This window comes from Centruroides sculpturatus, unplaced genomic scaffold (genome assembly GCF_000671375.1).
Source record: "Centruroides sculpturatus isolate CEXI.00-Female unplaced genomic scaffold, Cexi_2.0 scaffold1871, whole genome shotgun sequence".
NCBI lineage: Eukaryota > Metazoa > Arthropoda > Arachnida > Scorpiones > Buthidae > Centruroides > Centruroides sculpturatus.
In genome coordinates, this window is record NW_019386090.1 from 1 (window position 1) to 20,138 (window position 20,138).

The 20,138-nt window shown below is 30.5% G+C and overlaps 1 protein-coding gene across 4 annotated transcripts in view; it reads right to left on the minus strand.

Annotated features, from left to right (window-relative positions):
* Positions 1 to 5,622: 5,622 nt before the first annotated feature.
* The window catches only part of LOC111613531 (kinesin-like protein KIF20A), an 83,359-nt gene continuing 68,843 nt past the window's right edge, over positions 5,623 to 20,138 (minus strand). For 2 of the 4 annotated variants that reach the window (XM_023354874.1, XM_023354875.1), the window contains exons 20-28: positions 16,072 to 17,556; positions 15,814 to 15,978; positions 13,941 to 13,996; positions 9,619 to 9,687; positions 8,035 to 8,151; positions 6,982 to 7,083; positions 6,520 to 6,592; positions 6,309 to 6,442; positions 5,623 to 6,224 (exon numbers count right to left, since the gene is read on the minus strand). In XM_023354874.1, coding sequence (XP_023210642.1) covers positions 6,138 to 6,224; positions 6,309 to 6,442; positions 6,520 to 6,592; positions 6,982 to 7,083; positions 8,035 to 8,151; positions 9,619 to 9,687; positions 13,941 to 13,996; positions 15,814 to 15,978; positions 16,072 to 17,556 — 2,288 coding nt within the window. In that variant the 3' untranslated portion in view covers positions 5,623 to 6,137. The remainder of the gene's footprint in view (positions 6,225 to 6,308; positions 6,443 to 6,519; positions 6,593 to 6,981; positions 7,084 to 8,034; positions 8,152 to 9,618; positions 9,688 to 13,940; positions 13,997 to 15,813; positions 15,979 to 16,071; positions 17,557 to 20,138) is intronic. The other 2 variants (XM_023354876.1, XM_023354877.1) reach the window with 2 other exon arrangements.

A 20,138-nucleotide genomic window follows, 5' to 3' on the forward strand; every position in this document is an offset into this window, starting at 1 on the left:
ATCATTATTTTATTTAATATAAAATAAAATTTTACTATAAAAACCGCTAATTCTTCATCGGCTCCTTACGACAAAAATGCGTAACCAATCTCGTACGCCACCTAGCGGATTCGCGTATCACTGCAGTCGTTCAACGCGTTTGATATTAAACCATCGTTTATTGGTCGGTTTCGCTTATTACGATAGTCCGGTTATGATTGGTTCGTTTCAATTTTGAATCTTTTAAAATGTTTGTTTGTTTTGTTTATAATTTCGTGAATTTTTTTTAAATCGTATTTTGTTAAAGATCCGTATCAATTATGCTTATGCGACTCTTCAATGGTAAATTGCCAAATAATAGATATGACGTTTAAGTGGCAAGCAATAATTGAACATTACAAACTAGTTTTTCAATATCTCATTAGAAATCGTGCTTAACTTATACAATATTTGGGGTTGTTTTAAGCACGTTAGGGGGTCCTAGTCTAATTTTTTAGATGCATTATACAGATATAAAAAATATGAATTGGCAGTAAGATGAGGCCCATACTATTGCATATGCATTAATGCAGCCTGTCAACATTGTTGTTGTGAATGAGAATTTCAATTCTTAATATCACCCACCAACAAAACTTTGTGCATTTTCTTTCTTATGCAATCACATTAACCAGGAATCCCCAAACTATGACCTGCTAACATTTATTCCTTATGAAAGAAGAGTTTTACTTATATAAACATAGGAAGAAGAAATAATTTTTGGTGTTTTCCAATTGTTTTTAAACCAGTGGTAAAGCCTACTTCCTGTAGTTCTGTGATTAGATATTATCTTCACAGATTGATCATACAAGGGAATACTACTTTTTTTTAAAGGAGAATCGTGTTGAAAATAATAAAAATGACTTCTTTAAAAATGTAGTTTTTCCTTGTATGATCAATCCATGAAGTTAATATCAAATTATCGCACACCATTTATTAGAAGATTCTCTATGCTACACTTTTTAAAAGTTGGGAGATTCCTAGTATTAACAATCCTGATTCATTGAGCTAAGAATTATATCTGTAGTAGCCAAACTGCTGCTCGTGAACTATGTGTTGCTCTTCTAGAGACAAATCAAAGATTTTTAACAAATCTTTAATCATTCTACTTTAAAATATCAACACAATTTTTTCCATGTTACATTTTTTTAATATTTAACTATTTGAAGAAATACCCACAAAAGTATAGTTATTCGCACACTTGGTACAGTGATTGGCACTTTGTTCTTTTTGCAATTGATGGCTGCCTAGTCTATATTTTTCAGTAGATCTTTGTAGGTTTAGGTTCATTTTTCATCTTAGGAAAAGGTTCTGTTTCCAATTTGAATGACACTAAAGAATATTCAATGTTACCTACTACGGCATAACAAAATTGGCAAATACTGATTCTCTTGTGCATTACTAGTAGAATGCACAAGAGTAGCAATGGTCATCCCTAGCAATTTTCAGCAGTGCAAGCAACTACAATGAGTGCCAGTTGTGCACCTCATCATGATCACATTGTTTGTTAGCATTGCAACTCGAAACATGTGACTTTATAGTAAACCAACATCCACGCCATCTGCTATCTTTTTTTTTTTTAATGAGAAGGAATGTTGTTTACTAACGATGTACTTTTTACTTGGTTCTTTAGCTATATTTAAAATGATATTGTTGTTATTAAACAAAAAACAATCAACATTTTATATCCAGAGATCTAAAAACAGTACTTGCAATCAATGGCAAAACTTGCATATCTCACTCCATGCCTGTGCTCTTTTATCTTCACTTCAATAAAAAAAAAAAAAAGAATTAAAACCTCAGAGGCACTCGATTCTAAAGCTGTACCAGTCTGCATTTTCACTTTCTGCCATAATGATAACTACTTTCAAAGTTGCCACTGTATGACATGGCACAAAGGCATTTGCTGATTGGATGCATGTTTGCAATCGGCTTGAGTAGAGCAAACTTTTTGTTTCTAGTTGCAGTCATGCTGGTTTTAGGAGGGGTTTACTAGTTATTGAAAACAGCCATTGCAGTTGCAGTTGCCTGCATGGCTGAAAATTGCAAAGTGTGACCATGGCTTTAGGAACACACCAAAAATGAAACAGTTGCACATGGAACAAGTGAAGTGGAATTCAATTTCAGGACCTTTTTTCAAATATTGGTTGATATTTCAGAATAACAAATGCAAATCTGACTCACTAACAACATGAGTGCAAGGATTAGTGAAAACTTTTCAGGTTCACTTTGTTACGTTTTTGTTTCTTTTGAGGAAAGATTTATACCATTTATTTTCTGGAAGAATGTCCTTAAAAGAATTGAGCAGAGGTTTTCTAGAAATTCTTCGACACTTTGGAGCACATCATATTTTTCCTGAAGAAAGCTTTTCTTTGCAGTTTATGATCCACCTTACTAATTGTGGTTTCTCTTCTTCAATACCTGTAGAGAATTAAAAACTATTTTTCTACAACGTAGATTTTTTTTAGTCAAAATTTCAATTAGATCATTGAAAGGGAAGACACAAATTTAAGCAATTTGGAATTCCTTTTCCTGACAAGCCAATTTTGACTAAAGAATCTATTTGTAGAAAAATTGTTTTGAATCCTCTCCAATTAATGAAGAGGAGGGACTACAATTAGTAAACTGGATACTTGCATGTGCTTTTATAGGCAGGCTATTTGAAACTGTATAGTTTTTAGTTATAGCATTACCATTATACCTTTCTAATATGTTGAAAAATCCCTAGGTATGCATGCAGAGCTTAAGTCCAGCTAGGCTGGCCTATTTTTTGTTTCAGCTAACCTCTATTGTAATTGGGGTAATTATGAAGTTTGTTTAGACCTCCAATTATTTACTACCACCTATTTACCTGTTTCACAAGTTACTGCATTTGTTCTCTTGAAACTATGTAGTAAAATGTCAAAGGAGAGTCTTGCATAAAGCAGAGCAACTAGAATAGGCTTTGAATACAGTACTTATTCTCCCCATCTATAAAGTCCTGGATTAATTATTCTGATAGCTTAGGATCAATACATTTGTTTGTTTATACAAACAAATGTATTGCATTATGATAGTCATTGACAGAAGCCAATAAGAACTGTTATTTTTTAACACATGATTTTACAGTGATTGGAACAAGGTACTAATCTTCATCAAAATGCATTTAAAACATGCAGTAATTGACATCTCCTAAAAATGGCAAGTGAAAAGTAAGCTTATGAAATAATTACACAAATCTATAATTGTTTGGGTTAAATATGACAGCATAGATATGCTCTTAAATCAAAACTTAGCCTCAATATATATTTTTATTGTATGAAACACTATGCCTATGAAAAATTTTTAGAAAACATTAAACTTAACACTCAACTTACCTGCCAGAATCAATCACACTATCACTATGAATAGGTTTTTCACCATCACATCCAGAAAAGAGATAAAGAATTGATACAATTTCTGTCTGTGATTTACAGATCTGATCATGTTTAATTTTTTTCCTATTTTAAGAATCAATATTTCTAGTGCAAATCACTCTGTTATACCCTTTAAAGGCCTATATATAAAATACCATTCCAATCAAGGACTTGACTATTTCTGATAGGCAATTGCGACTCCTGTCAGAAATGCCCCAAAATATATCATGCAAGATTCATTTTTTTTAAAACTTCTTCAATCCTACAATCAGTAAGAGGGCATTTTACAAGGCTTACCACAGATTTGGATAACCTGACATCCATATAGATCCATCCATTGTATATGGATTGAACCATTTGTAAAAAATTCCCAAGGTTTCAACTGTGACACCATCTTGACTGCTGCTCTGGACTTTTATCAAAATTATGCTTGTTAACTATCCATAAGCAAAAGAACCTGCCCAAGTTTTTGTTAATATACAGTCAAACAATTCCTTCTCGTTACATTTGCAATCCCATTCTTCAAGTGTCTGTGGGTGGTTCTCCTTACCTTGTTAATTGATTCATTAATTAGGTGACAAGAGGAGGTTGGGTGTAAAGATGAGAGGATGACAGTTGGGATCTTTGCAGAGTGGAATAAAGTTGAATCTTAACCTGTGTGAAATATGCTTTGTGTAAAAATCATTTGCAGTTATCTACCATTAACACCAAGATTGTTACTTCATTTCATATACATTAATTGAACTTTGTATAAATTAAAGATCTCAAACATGCAGCTCACCTAATAGTTATTTTTATAATTATTCACACAGAATTTTTTCTAAACAAAGGTTTTATGTAAACTTTAACTTAAAAGATTTTTCTCTAAGCTAATTGATAAATTCATCCACTGTGTACTGTACATATACTTTACATGTATATAACACCATTGTAAACCTAGACAAATCCTTATAAGAGGCTCTCTTTGTGCCTACAAGACAAGGATTTATCCAGATTACATTTTTTGGCACAAAGTACTGTTTTGTTAACTGATGCAATCATCCACTGTATAAATACTTATAGCATCATCATGTCTGATGTAAAAATGCTATTGGCTCTTGCATACATCAACCAAATTTTTGATAGATTCTAGAAGTCTTGACCATATTGTGTAAGATTAATCAATTATATTTTTACCCAATACTTTAATATTTATGCAAAGTAATTTACAACTACTATAAATTAAATGCAATATTTGATCAATTATAAGAATTTTGAATTTTATAATAATTGCCAAATTTTAAAATGAAAAAATTGTTTTTGAGCAGTTCTTTAATTGGAAGAATTGGAATTCTTTGATAAAAAAAAAAAACTGTAGCAGAAATGTTTGTTGTATTTCATGTTGTTAAGCATCACTGCCATATCCTAAGTTGAAATTACAAAAAAGGAGTATTTAACTTATTGTTCAGAAATTCAAATTCATAGAATTGACACCATATCTGCAATTTCTTACTGTAAGCAACATTTCATGTCAAATATATGATTTTAATGTAGCTGTTTCCAAAATAGACTGACAGCCAAACAATTAAGATATTGGCCTACCACTCTGGAGAACCAGCAATGAATCCAGTTGAGTCGAAAAACCCACAATATGTTGTGTCCCATCCCTCACTACCTGGATGCCCTGTGGGCCAAGCCACATCTTCAATGGGTCCAATAGAAAGGCCCACAGGACAAACAGTAAAAAGCAAAAATCATCAACAGACTAGGATTTGCAATATCTGACTCTGAGGACTGATATGAGTCTGGTGTCAAATCCTCTACTTTCTGTAGGTGGTTTAAGATGGATATGAGATTCTTGTCACTTGATATTCTATTGTGACATTGTTAAAGTCATGATTGATATGGAAAAAGCTCCTTTAGTGTCCACAAAGCAGCTTTTCATGTTTGAAATAATTGATGATCTTTATGAATCTTTTCACTCTGCAAGATTTGTTCAAAAACATGTGATTAGGGTTTCTCATTTCCTGGTCTTTTGCTTGTCCTGGGATTCTGGGAAAAAAGTGAACTGTTTCCCGGGATATAATTATTTTTAAGATATATCATTTGATATAAAGATTTATTTTATAATTATTTTTCATTTTTAAGTAATTTAATATGTCCTGCAATCTCCAAAATATTATTAATAATGCTGTGTAAAATATGTATAAAAAATTATCTTGAGNTAATCGTTTTGTACTTTTTCACAGATGAAGACAGTTGCGCTTTTCAACTGTTTTGTAATTAAGCAAACTGGATGAGATATGTTATTAAATATGATGAGGATCATATTTATTTCCATGTACTTCAAGTTTTAACAATTTTAAATTTCACTTAAAATGAGAAGAAAAAAAAATCAGTGTAACACTTAATTTATAAATTACACATTACAAAATCTTCTATCAAATCATCTACAGTTTACACTAATCACTTTTGTTTGAATATATTCCACTGTTAACAAAAATTATTTCCTAATTTTTTAAACAAGGAACTGCTACCTTTTAAAATTTGTCATAATGTTGATCTACTTTCTTGTAAACTAAGATTCTTTAATACAGCTATCAAAATTCCAATCAAAGATTTGATCAAATTGCTGCAAACAGACATTTACAATCAAAATACTTTATATTGGTTTGTATAAATTCCTTTCTTGATGAATTCTGGTTCTTAGAAAATAATAAGACATACTTGGTTTGAACAAATGTAAAATCACATTGCATAGTTTTTTCTTTGATTACGTGTCCTCAGCTGCCGAGTGACGACCGTATGCAGGGAATTGGTTTCCTTTTCCTCTGCCTGAAAGAAAAATTTAAAAAAATACATAAACATTTGAATAATTTAAGAGTATGTTAAACAGTTAATGTTTAAAATTTCCTTTACCTCGACTGGCGAGATGGCACACAACTGACTGCTGGCCAGAAATAGTCTACGCCGTTTTGTCTTCTGCGACGAAGTCTGCGGTACAGACTTGTCATTATCAGTAGAGCCAGAGATGATATTCAGAACTGACTGAGCTAAAAAAAGATTTAAAACAGAATGTAAAAAGTCAGAAGATTGATTAATTTTAGAGGATTTTATCACTAATACTCACTCACTGCACTGAAAACAGGTGATTTATCACGAATGAAGCTACTAATTTTCTTAAGAGGCGATTTCATTTCAACCTAAGAATAACATATTGAATAATTAATGTAAAATATTTATAATAATTAAAAAGTAGACAAAATTATGATTTAATCCACATTTGTTTTTTTGAAAGTGTTGCAATTTTTTCAATTTAATAATTTCTTTTTAATTTTATTCAAAATGTAAGTGTTTATGGGAGCTAAGCACGATATCTTGTACATTAAAACTTCAGAATTCTAGAAATAATCTCATTATATTGATCAGTCATAAGAGAGATGACTGCATTAATGACAGATTAAATTTAAACATTTATCAAAATACCCATCCACAAATTTATCACGACTCTCATTTTAAATTAGTTGCAGTATTCTGCACACTTTGCTGTTATTTAAAAAAAATTAAATTATAAAGAAAACCGAAATCAAACCTGTGTTGGTGGCAGTTGCAAAGGTTTATTTTCCGTATCTACATCTATCTTTTTTGCACATCTTTGCGGTTGTCTCCTTCTCCTGACAGGAGGATATTCTTCCTGAAATAATAATTTAATTCAGTAAATTAACAGAATTATTTTTTTAAAAAAGGATAAATCAATACACGGTTTATTGTTTTAATCATTATTTGCTCATAGTTCAGAAGTTTAAAATGTCAGCTTACTTCAATTATATATATTGAACGAACTATTATTAATCAATAAATTTTCACTTTGTATATTTTAAAGTAAAATGAACCACCAGATTATTGTGCTCTATTAATGGTAATTTTAATAACTAATTATAAAAAGTAACTTGACTATATTTAGGTAGTCAGGCTGCCATCTCTTGATACATTTAATAATTATAAATAAATTAATATTTAAATTTAGTTTACAAAGTTCTAGAAGAAAAGAATTGGCCAAACCAAAATTTTCCTAATAATAGTGTTATCATTGGTATAGCAACTTCTGAAACAATTACAGTTTCTACTATATGCACACTGAAAATCCTTAACTTTCAAACAACTCATCTCATACATAATACTTTGATACCTGTAAATTATTTTTCTTTGGTTAAACTTAGACTTACAGTTTTAGCCAACATATAAATATTTTGAGCTTTCATGCAATGATCCTTCCTTTCAATTTAGACTTTGAAACAGCAAAATTATCTATAAAAATCCAGCAGAGTTGCTCAACTTTCCTGGCAGCATCTGGTGGTGTCATGTGTTATCATATTTTATTAAAAAGTTTTTATATTTTTAACTATTATAAAATGGCAAAGGCTTAATTTTGAGGTAGGGATGGGTTTTGATTTGTTTTAATCAATCAATGTAGTCTTTAATGAAGTTTGCATATTAAAAAATATACTAATTTTCAAATTATGACTGAAAACAAATTTTTAATCCATTAAAAAAATTAAAGATGAAAACTTGTACATATTTAAAAACTAAATGAATAATTAAAAGAAAAAATATAATAAACTTAATGGAGCAAAATTAAACTGACTTCTGAAGAAGAATCGTTCTTTGCGACTTTCTTTCTTGTCGTCCTCCGCTTTGATGTTATTGTTTCCACTGCGTTTTCTTTTGTGTCAAAAGAACTTTCAGAGGAATTATGATAATACTGAAAGTATTATAACAATATTTTTAAACAGTATGCAAGCACCTTTAAAGTATGTCATAATTTAAAACTGTATGAATAAGAGATAAAAGCATATAGTGTTTGATATGCAGTTGAACCTGTCTATCTCAAATATATTGATCTTGAAAACTTGTATCTCAAAATATATTTTCCCCCCTGCATTTTCAGTCCAAATTCAATACATTTTACATGTTTATCTGAAATAATTTTCTCCCAAAACCTCTATATTTCAAAATATGAACCGAAGGCGTCACATATTTAAAACTCAGCAACTACATTTTGATAGCATAAATTGTAGTTGAGACATCTCTTGAAATTCGGGTTGGGATAATTACCAATTCCAATTCTGCCAAAAACTCCCGATCCCAATACAAAACCTCAAAGAAAAATCTAAATATGGAAGAGCTTTTCTATTATTACTGATGATCAAAATTTATACTTTATAATAAAGTACCACAAAACAATCATTTATCTAGTAATAAACGATTCTATCAATAAATGAAAATGTTGATTAGATCAGTCACTGATGTAAAAGGAACTAATACAAAACAAAAGAAGCAAATACAGTATGACATAATGAAGTATGTGAATTATCAGACATTTATTTAGTGATAAGAAAATTATAGATAGTGAAGACAGTAAGGGTCAGTTTACAGTCCAACAATAGAATGGTGCTGTCATAGTGAAATTTCAATGTACACTGAAATATAATCTCTGTATTCTCTGCTCTGCTAGATGTCGAACTATAGATGCACATTTCTAGTCTAACAAGATGACCATAGTTACAATTCACTAATTATCATTAGATCACCAGTGATAATTAATAAATTAGCTTAATGAATTACATGTCAATGATGAAATAGTGGCTAATATATATAAATACTTAGTGTTGGAATCTATGAGCTGAAAATATCTACTCTTGAGTCAATGTAAAAAAAAACATTTTCTATTTATCTGAAGACGATATTTACTTAAATGTAACTAAATTCTGATTATAAGTGTTCATTCTTTTAACTTTATATTTTGGCTGGTCAGATAGCCTAGACAAGTAAGGAGTCAGCCTATTGCTTTGAGAGACCTGAAAATGAAATTTGACAGGTGAAAAAACCCATCTTCAGAGGGATTTATCAGGTCCATCCTATTATGACCCAAATCCATGATGGATATGAAAAAAAAAAGATCTCTTAGTGTCTACATGGTAGAAAGATTAACTGCATATCAACAATATTTATAACTACAATAAGCAGATTCTATTGTATTTCTAAATTAAATAAAATCAAGTGTTGAAATTTGAATATATTCTTAATATGCATAAGTAATGCTTCTAATAGAGGATTTTCGATTTTTCTGTCCACTAAAAATAAATTAATGACAAAGTTAAAACAAATTTTGCAGAAATCTCTTTAGCCTTTGCTTCAAAACTTTTACAAACGAATAAATAAATCAAACCTCAAACAGTTTCTTCCTCCTCTTCGGTCGAGTACTTTTTCGAATATTGTCATTTGTTTTCTCTTCATTCTGAAATTTAATACAAATCCTTAAATTAATTAATAATTAAATATAAATATTTAAAAAATAAAATTTTCATAACTAAACACAAAATATTTTAATTTCAAGTCAAGTGATTCACAGATTTCTAATCATACTGATTTTAACTCTGCAAAATGTATTAATAAAATGCTTTATAATTAACCGAACCAATCACAAGATAAATGAATGAAAGAATTCAATTTCCTTTTATACTAGGTAAGTGAAAAATTTGTATATTTGAAGATATTGGAGATCCTGCCATCATGTGATATGCATGAATTTCTAGAACAATAATCAAAAGTTTTAAACCTTAACATCGTAAGCACGCAATGGGGCATATTATCACATGGCGCACACCAAATCAATGAATACCTTTTGGTACACATCAAACAGTGCACATACTAAAATACATTCTAATGTTCACCAGCTGGCCTGTCCAAATGGTAATTGATATGAATCACATTTTAGTCATGGATACAGCAGAATTTGTTGGATTTTATTAAAGATTGTTTTGAGAAGATTAATATAACTCTGTAGTATTGATCATAATGAATCAGCATAGATTAATAAATATATCAATTCTGCGATTTTATGACAGCCAATAAAAATTAGTTCTGTTTATTAATTATAAAAAAGATAAAACACAATAAATTTTTCATTTGTAATGTAACTATGTGCCAGTGAAAAATAGCAAACAATGTACATCAATCTGATATTGGATGATCAAATAATAAGCTTATAAGGGAACAGCATGATGTTGGGATCACTGATTTTGATAAAACTTGGCGAGGTTGTATTGCATGCCCAACGCTGATGTGCCAAGCAGTAAGACGCAACACTCAAAATTAAACGAAAAATTGAAATTAAAAATTGCAAACCACTTAAAACCTTTAGAATCCCTATCATTTGTAGATTGGCTGGTGTGAGCATAGTCATGAAGTTGGTGTTTTGAATCTCAATAGTATCAAATTTCCCCCTAAAACTATAATTTTCACTTTATTCTTGATACTTTTAATTTTATTATACTATCAGAGAAAAAAACTGATTTAGTTTTAAAAACTATAAATGAATAATAAACAGGGTAATAAAACAATAAAATCCATCTGTTTCAAGTAACAAATCAATGTCAAAAGTAATTAACAAATGCTACCTAATAGTATTTATTTAGAAGCAAAAGATTTTCTGTTTATTCATGTACAGTTTGTACTTACTCTGGCAACAAAGTCATTGTTTAACCTATGTATATCTATAATTGCATTTTCATTCATTTGTTCACTAAAGAACAAAAAGATTGCTTCACTATCTCTTGCTAACATCAATAGCATAGAAATGTGTTCTGCAGAAGAATCACTGCATGACAATATTACAGAATTTACATACTGTGAAAGCATCCTTCAAAATCAAGGTCTAATTGCAGCCAAGGGTTCTTCATCAATTTCAGAAGGTAGTAGGAAAAAAAATTAAGCTCTCCAATATTATCAAATACGATACTGTAGGTATGATTCTCTTCCAAATTAGTTGATGACAGAGAAGTGTTTTCAAACTTTAATCAAGTTTGTTTTTCCACTGACATGTAAATCTTCTTATTGTAAAAATTGCATTTATTCAATGTTCACACTGCAGAAATGTTTATTGTTTAACTTCAATTATCATCCACGAAATTGTGCTCCCAGAAAGTAAACAGAATGAATAATGATAATTTTATTTATATCTAATCCTCTTCCCAAATAAATTATAAATAAATAAAGTTTAGTACAAATCACATATGTACATGAATATTCAAAAATAATTTTCAAATAAATATAACAAATTTAAAAATACCAAGAATAAAGTAAAAATTATAGTTTTAGGAAAAAAAGATTGATACCACCAAGATTCAAAACAACAACCCTCACAATTATGAAATTGACTGTTACCTGGACAGTCCGGGAATTGGCTCCACAAAATGAAGATACTGCAAAATTTGAACTTAAGGCAAGTACAATACATCTTAACTGGGTTTTACTGTACTATTATAAAATGACAAAAACTTAATTTTGAAAGTAGAGAAGAGTTTCATAAAAAAATTGTGAAAGCTGATAATAAGTAAAATTTTCATTAAGTCTGACCACGCTGGAGATATGACACACGACCCCTTCCATGTCTCCACCATATCAACTTTTTATTAAGAACCAAAATTTAATAGCATTAATGTCCCTTTATACACAAGCTACTGTGCAAAATTTCATTTCTTAAACTTTACCCATTATGTGCTATTGCTTAATATCTCAGAATGGAACAGAGAATAAAGAAATTAAACAAATTAGAAATCAACGCACACACCCACAAATTTTTCCCTTCTTTATTTGACACGATTCCATTACTTTTCCATGTTATATACATAAGTTGGAAAAGTAAAAAGGAGTCAGAGGATTTTTGATGACTCAAACATCAAAACTCCACAGCCCAGCTCTAAACAAATGTGTCAGTGGAGCGGGATGAATCATAATCTCAAGCCACCAACTACAACCACCAATGTTCTCCCCATAATTATTGTTTTTGCCAGGTGGTTGATAAAAACTTCCAGGCAAATACCAGCATATAACACCTGACAAGGTTTGGGATAGAGTAAAATTATTTATGACAACAGCTTTGACAATTTGAAATTGACAGTTCAGTTTGTTTGGAATTATTATTTTGACCACATTCTTGTTTTTTTCTTAGTAAACTAAGTAAATTAATTTGATTTGCCTTTTTTTATTATGTTGCTTTTTAGTAACTTTCATTAATTTTTGATAAAAGTAAAAAATTTTCATACATCTATGTCAATGTTTTCTTAAACTTCATATATAAATGGATCATCCTCATAATCTTTACACATTAAAAAGTGCTTTAAGATTTCATCAGTTAAATAATATTCAAACAGAATGATTGATACAACATTGAAAAACATCCTGCAAATTAAAAACAAAATTTTAAAGCTTCATTCCAAAAAAAAAATTTGTTGCAATGCCAAGATTCCACATATTTATTAGTTTTTTAAATGCATTTGCTTACTGTAGAGAGTGAATATTTTTAAAATAGTTTCACCAAGCCTTGTTAAAATACAGTGGGTGATCGGTTAACGAACATAATCCGTTCCAAGACTTTGTTCGCTATTCGAATTGTTCGTTAACCGATTATCGATTTACCATAGGTTTCTATGGGAATTTGATTAATTCGTTCTGGAGACCCCCCAAAAAATAAAAATATATATACTTTCTTACTACGTTTATTCACATGTAATAATAAAAATACATATATACACGGGCTTGCATTTTTATTAGTCGTGTTTTTCCGTTTGTGGGGGTTAAAGAATCTGTCCAATGTCGATTGCTTTTCTGTCTTCATGATTTTTCAGAAGTAATTAATAGCATTGTAATTGTAGAATCTATAGGCCTATTAACCTCAACCTGGTTTGGATGCCATTTTAAGACCGTTGTTCTGACATCCTCCCACTTCTTCAAAAGATCTTTAATAGCAGATATTGGCATAAATCCATATTTTCAGAAGAAAACGTAAAAGAATTGTTTCTGTCAGAAATATAAAAGACTGGAATTACAAGGGAGAGTTTCAAAGTTCGGGGGAATACTATTCGATCAGTATATACTGGGTAGAACGTCGTTGTCGATGTCTCCCGCGCTCCGAAGAGTTTCGAATTGTTGCCTGAGACAAAGGAAGACCAATCGGTATTCGTTATTTACGCGCTTCTTCTTGTGTTTGTTTAGTGAAGTGTTCGTTATCCGAACATGTGTTCGTTGTCCAATCATAAAAATCTTTCGCGAAAGTATTCGTTATCCGATCTGTTCGTTAACTGATCACTCACTGTATTTTAAATAGAATCACATAAAAGTGTTGACTGTTCTGTTAGAAAGAACACATATTTATTTAAATTTTGAATGTGTTTTGGTGAACACACATTAAAAATTGAGATTGAACTATACCCAAAAAATATACAAAAGTCACACTTTTTGTTTATATGTACTTCTCATGAAGTTTATTGACTGGATGACCAGAAAAATCATCCAGGCAGGGAGTATAAGGGAAAAAGGACCGGGGAAGAACACTGATCAACAATTCTAATCTTAGCCAGTTAACTTTTTATTTAATCATCCAGTATAAGCAATTTTCAGATTTACATCTCTCGTGAAAGGATTTTTATCATACCTTAAATCTTATTTACATAATATTCAATTATTAATTAAAAATATAATTTAAATTACCTTTTCGGGTGATTTCTCGCCAGAAACTTTATACGTTTCTTCTGAGTCTTTAACAACTAAAAATGAAATTACAATAATTATAATCTGAGAGATCCACTTTAAAATCTATACAATGATAATTTATATTCAAAATACAATAAAGTTTTCATTTCAAATAAATTTTTAAACATAAAAACATTAGAAACTGGATTAGTTTATATTCATCCACTTTTCACTTTTATGTACACTTAAAACACAAAACTGAAAAAATTAACATAACTAGGCATTTTAACATGTATAGGGCTGCAAGTGATTGACAAGACTAAAATAGTTTAATAAGTAAAATTCTTTAAAAAGCATCCAAAAAGTAGGCATACAGTAAATGAGAGTTATGTCCAGTGCACTCGACAGCTGACTATCATTGTCAGATTATCATATCTAACTTAAGTCTGTTCAACTATAAGATAAAGATCACATTTGTAATCATTTTAGACATCATACAGTCAACAAGTTATTCAGATTATAATTGTCAAGAAAAATTGTGTAACCATTATTCCATAACTGTTACATAGTGTGTTGAGGGTACCAAGTGCATCTATTTTCTGTTTTGATCAACTTGGACTATGCTGTTCTAGATTGAATATTTCTCTTTTAAATGGTAATGTGTATGAAAAAACTGAAATCTTATCTTAGTAGTTTTATTTATTTTACTGTTTCATTTTACAAAATTTAAATGCATTCTCCTCATTCCTTACAGTTCTCCCACTGATATTTTCTATATAATTTTATGAGCTATCTTACACAAAACTTGAAGTATTCAAGTGAAAATAAGGATGAACTAAAAGTATCGCACGGGCCCAAATACAAGTCAATTTCCAATTTGGATTATTTACACCTTTTGAAAAAATTAACCCAAATACAAGTAAACTTTTTAGTATTAATTTATTTGCATACAAAACCTAGCAAATTGCATTTGAAAAATTAGGAGTCAAACTATTCTAAACTGAAACAAATTTTCCTGTTACAAAGAATTTAAAATGGATTAATCCATTCTTGATCCCCAAAATAAAATATTTTTTTATCTTTTACCTGTATTTCATGTATAAAAAAATGCCTAAAAATGCAATATAATATAATATAAAATAATATATTAATAAATTTTTGTTATTTAATTAAACTTGAACATATTTAAACACAAATTATTGGATGTCATTTATATTATGCAAATGTCAATTAACGTGGTTTTTATTCATTAATTTGATTTAGATTCAACTGTGGAACGTACCAAAAAACAGAAATAGTGTCTTTCCCGCAGGCTTATCAAAATCTAATTTAAATAACAATGTCGTTGATGATTTGTGCATGACATCTAATGATTCGAGGCGATCTCGGCACCACTGACTTCTGAATCGGTAGTCCTGTCATTGATTGGCCAACCTATTGACTTTCTTTAACATGGAAAATATAAGGAGGTGACCATCTGTCTCTCTCTAATCTGTGACTGGCTCTTGCTGAGTAGCTTGTTAGACAAATGAGTTATCATATGATGACCGGTGCAATTTTAACTTCGAAATTCTGTTTGTAAACTGAATTGTTCAAAAAGCAAGACATTTGAAAACCAAGGTTTGATTATTATAATAGACTACTCTCCATTTCCAAAAATCATTTGTTTAGCTTTGATAGTTATGATATGATCAGCAAGAATAATTAGTTCACACTTAATTCTTATCAGATCTTTTGCATAAATAGGAAGTTTTGTTCAGTAATGAACAGGTGTAAAACAACCATAAAGGATACTGTTTAGATTTAAAACAAATTAACTTAATTAAACATTTTCCCAAGTGAGGCTGTGTACCTTAGTTATATTAAAAAAGTAAAAAAATTGTCATCTTACCTGTCTGCATGGAACTTTGATTATTTTTATATTTTTCCATTTCTTCATTCTGAAATTTTGATACTTTCTCAAAATTTTTCTTAATGTTATCAAATTCCTGTTGAACTGTCTTCAATTTTTCCTTTAACTCTTCCTTTTCTTTCTCACATTTTTCAAATTTAGCTTCTGAAAATTCAAAAAAATCCAGTTTAATATTTACTACTTTACAGAATTGAAGACAATCAAAGCATAAACTACAATAAAATTTTAAATATTTACCTTCCAATTCTCTATATTCTTCCAACTGTTTTTTAAGCTGGCTTATATTTACATTAAGAACTTCTTTTTGCTTTAAACTTTCTTCTAACTTCAATATATGCATTTGTAATTCATTATCTTGTTTTGTGTGTTTTATATGCATTTCTTCTACAGAACCTTTCAAATTATCAATTTCCTTCTGCTTCTGTTCACATTCTTCTTTCAGTAATTCATATTTTTTATAAAAGTTATCAAAATTATTTAAAAAATTATTCATTCTGTCTGTATCATCCTGAATTTTATCTGTTTCCTCATCTAATTCCAATTTTTCTTCTATTTTATTAATTACATTGCAGACATCCTCATATCTGCCTTTATTTATTTCAAGATTGTATAAAATACTTTTATACTCTTCCTCTTGCTTTGTGTATTTTATATGCATTTCATCTACAGAACCTTTCAAATTTCCAATTTCCTTCTGCTTCTGTTCATATTTTTCTTTCAGTAATTCATATTTTTTATAAAAGTTATCAAAATTATTTAAAAAATTATTCATTCTGTCTGTATCATCCTGAATTTTATCTGTTTCCTCATCTAATTCCAATTTTTCTTCTATTTTATTAATTACATTGCAGACATCCTCATATCTGCCTTTATTGATCTGAAGATCATATAAAATACTATTACATTCATCATCTTTCTTTTTAATGTCAACTTCAAGTTTAGAAAGCATCTCATTTTGTTCTTTTAATGCTCTACATTCTTCAACATACCTTTCACGTTCATTTTTAAAGTCCATAATTTCATTTTGCAACTTCTCAACTAATTCTGCATGTGATGTATTCTCTGCACTCTTGGCTTTTAGAATGTGAATTTCTTCAGTTAAGGTCCTAATTTCAGAATTATAGTTTTCCTCAGTAAAGTGAAGACTTTCTCCCATTACATATAATCTCTCTTCTAAGAAACAGATCAAATTATTTATCTCATTCCACTTTTTACACATTTCCTTCATAAGCAGTATGACATTATCTTCCTCACTGTAAAGCATCTTCTTCAATTGTTTTGTGGCTTCGGATAAAATTTTCTGGGTTTTACCTTTCTCCGTCTTCAAGGATTCCATCTCTTCTCGTAGTGTCTCACCTTCCAATACTTGCAACTGATAATTAACAATTTCGTTCTTCAATGATTCTATTATTTTATTTTTTTCTTCCAGTATTGCTTCATTATTTTCATATTTCTTCTTCGTTTCTTCTAATGCAGATTCTTTGCGAGAGAGTTTATCCTTCAGTTCTGAATATGCACTCACGTTTTGAGCACAGGATAATTTTATTTCCGCTTTCTCTTTCATATTATTGAGACGAGTTTCTTCCAATTCTTTCTTTAAGTTTTCTAAATTATTTTGTAATTCCAACTTCTCTTTCAAAGCTTCTTCTAGTTTAACACGTACTTCATTTATTCTACCATCTGCATTCAGTAATTTTTTAGGTGTGGCAATACATCTTGATTCTAAAACAATTATTAAAATTAAAATTGTTAGCCCAAATATTTGGAATAAATAAAAACTACCAAAGTGGAAAAATACAAGCCACATCACCACTAAGGGTGTTTTTTTTTTACTTTGATGTTGGCCAGAATGCTTATGATGTTAATGATGTCATCATTAGTAATGCAATCATTAAATATATGACACACCAATAATGCAATTACTTTCTCTTATAGCCAGCACTTTATACATTGTGACAATATTGAATGACTAGTTAAGACGTATCTGGAACAGTCCACCCCAATAAATCCCTGGAATTTTTTTGACCTGCCTGGACTTAATCCAGAGTGATAGGCTGATGCTTAGCTGCCTCAGCCACATTGCCAGCAAGAAACCCAAAAGTCTAAATTTTAGTTAAAAAGTAAAAATTTTCAACTAAAAATCTGCAGTTTTATGAAATATTATTAATTGTTCTAATAATATAAACAGTGAAACAACTGAATTACAATATTAAATATTGTAATTAATTCATAATTTTAAAATTAAAAACAAACCATTTCATCAAAATCCAAGTAATTATTGTTAAATTTGTTGCTCCTGGATTCAATTTGACAGATCAATCTATTGTATTCAATAGGTTTAATTTTCATTCTACCACCTGTAACTGATGTCAAAAAGGAGCATTGATTCTTTCTTTAAGCCACCGCACCTCAATACACCTCAATAAAGTGTACGTTTCAAGCAACATACAAGTCCAATTGTTTATTTTTTAAATGTATCCAAATAAATAAAAGTGAAATTACTGGGAAAAAATCTGGCCTTTGCACTTGATGGTACAGATGCTGATTTACAAATGCTGTTAATATAAAGAGTCAATTTTTAAGTCCCTTCAACTTTGTATTAACAAGGTTTGACCGTAATCCATTTTTCTTTCAAAAATTTTAATTGTTGTTCTTGTAATTTAGTGAATCTACTTTATTTCTTTTTCTATACTCTAATATTCTTAGTTACTTATACTATACTCTAAATATTCTTTTTTAATTTAAATATTGTGTAATCAAATGAATAGAGAATTTGTGAGAATAACCCAAAGAATTTGGTGACAGCCAACAGCACTCGTTACTACTAAGTGTCACAAGAAACACTACTTTTCTAGTATTTATTTACTACAGATTTGAGAAATAACATCTAAAATTAAATAAATAAAAAATTAGATGGAAAATCCTTACTTTTTAAGATCACAATCTGCATCTTTTCATAACTGTACAAACAGAACTGTATGATAATCTAGTCTTTTAATATATTCATTAAATTTACTTCAATGTCCCCCAAAAGTTTTTTGGTCTTCCTATTTAAGAACTTCCAAATTTCTCAAAAAGTCTTTCTCCTCAAATAACATTTTATTCACGACAACCTGTTTTTAGTATACAGACCCTGTGAACTATTACTTTACGAGGGCTGTTCGGAAAGTTCGCGGCCTCAAATAGAACAACAAACAAAATAATGTTAAAACTTTTTTTATTTTTCAACGTAATCTCCTCTGTTAGCAATGCACTTATTCCAGCGATGTTCTAGCTTTTTTATGCCATCACAATAGGTCGATTTGTCAAGGTGTGCAAAATACTCGTTCACTTCAGAGATGACTTCGTCATTTGAGTGGAATCTCTTTCCAGCCAAGAATTTTTTTAGGTTTGGAAAAAGGTGGAAGTCACTGGGGGCCAAATCAGGTGAGTACGGTGGATGTGGAACTAATTGGAAGCGAAGTTCGTTTATCTTTTGTTCAGTGATTCTGGCGGAATGTGCAGGTGCATTATCGTGGTGGAACAGAACTTTTTTCTTCTTCAAGTGTGGCCTCTTTTCTTCGATTTCTTTCTTCAGTTTTTCCAAAAGTTCACAGTAATAGACAGCATTAATGGTCTTTCCTCTTTCTAGGTAGTCAATAAAGATGATGCCTTTAGCATCCCAAAAAACCGAGGCCATCACTTTACCCGCTGATGGAACTGTCTTTGCCTTCTTTGGTGGTGGCGAACTGTGGTGTTTCCATTGCTTCGACTGTTCTTTTGTTTCAGGAGTGTAGTAATGGATCCACGTTTCGTCAGTAGTCACAAACCGACGCAAGAAATCCTGTGGGTTTTTCTGGTAGAAGTCCAAACACTCCTTTGACATCAAAGTGCGAACACGTTTTTGCTCGGCGGTCAGCAGATGCGGCACCCACCTTGCTGAGACCTTCGTCATACCCAAATCTTCGGTTAGGATGTGGTGCACTCGGTCGACAGAGATGCCTGTTGTCTCAGCTATCTCACGCGTTTTCAAACGGCGATCTGCTAATACCAAATCGTGAACTTTGTCGATGTTTTCTTCAGTGACAGCAGTTGACGGCCGTCCGCTGCGAGGGTCATCTTCCACACTCTCTCTGCCAGATTTAAAAAGGGCTGTCCATTTTTTCACAGTGGTGTACGAAGGAGCAGACTCTCCCAAAACTTCATCCATGTCAGCTTTGATTTGAGATGGGGTCAACCCTTTTTTCGTCAGGTATTTTATGACCGCACGAGTCTCCGTCTTCTCCATTTTTGACAAAGCATGTGCACACTGACTATCTGCTAAG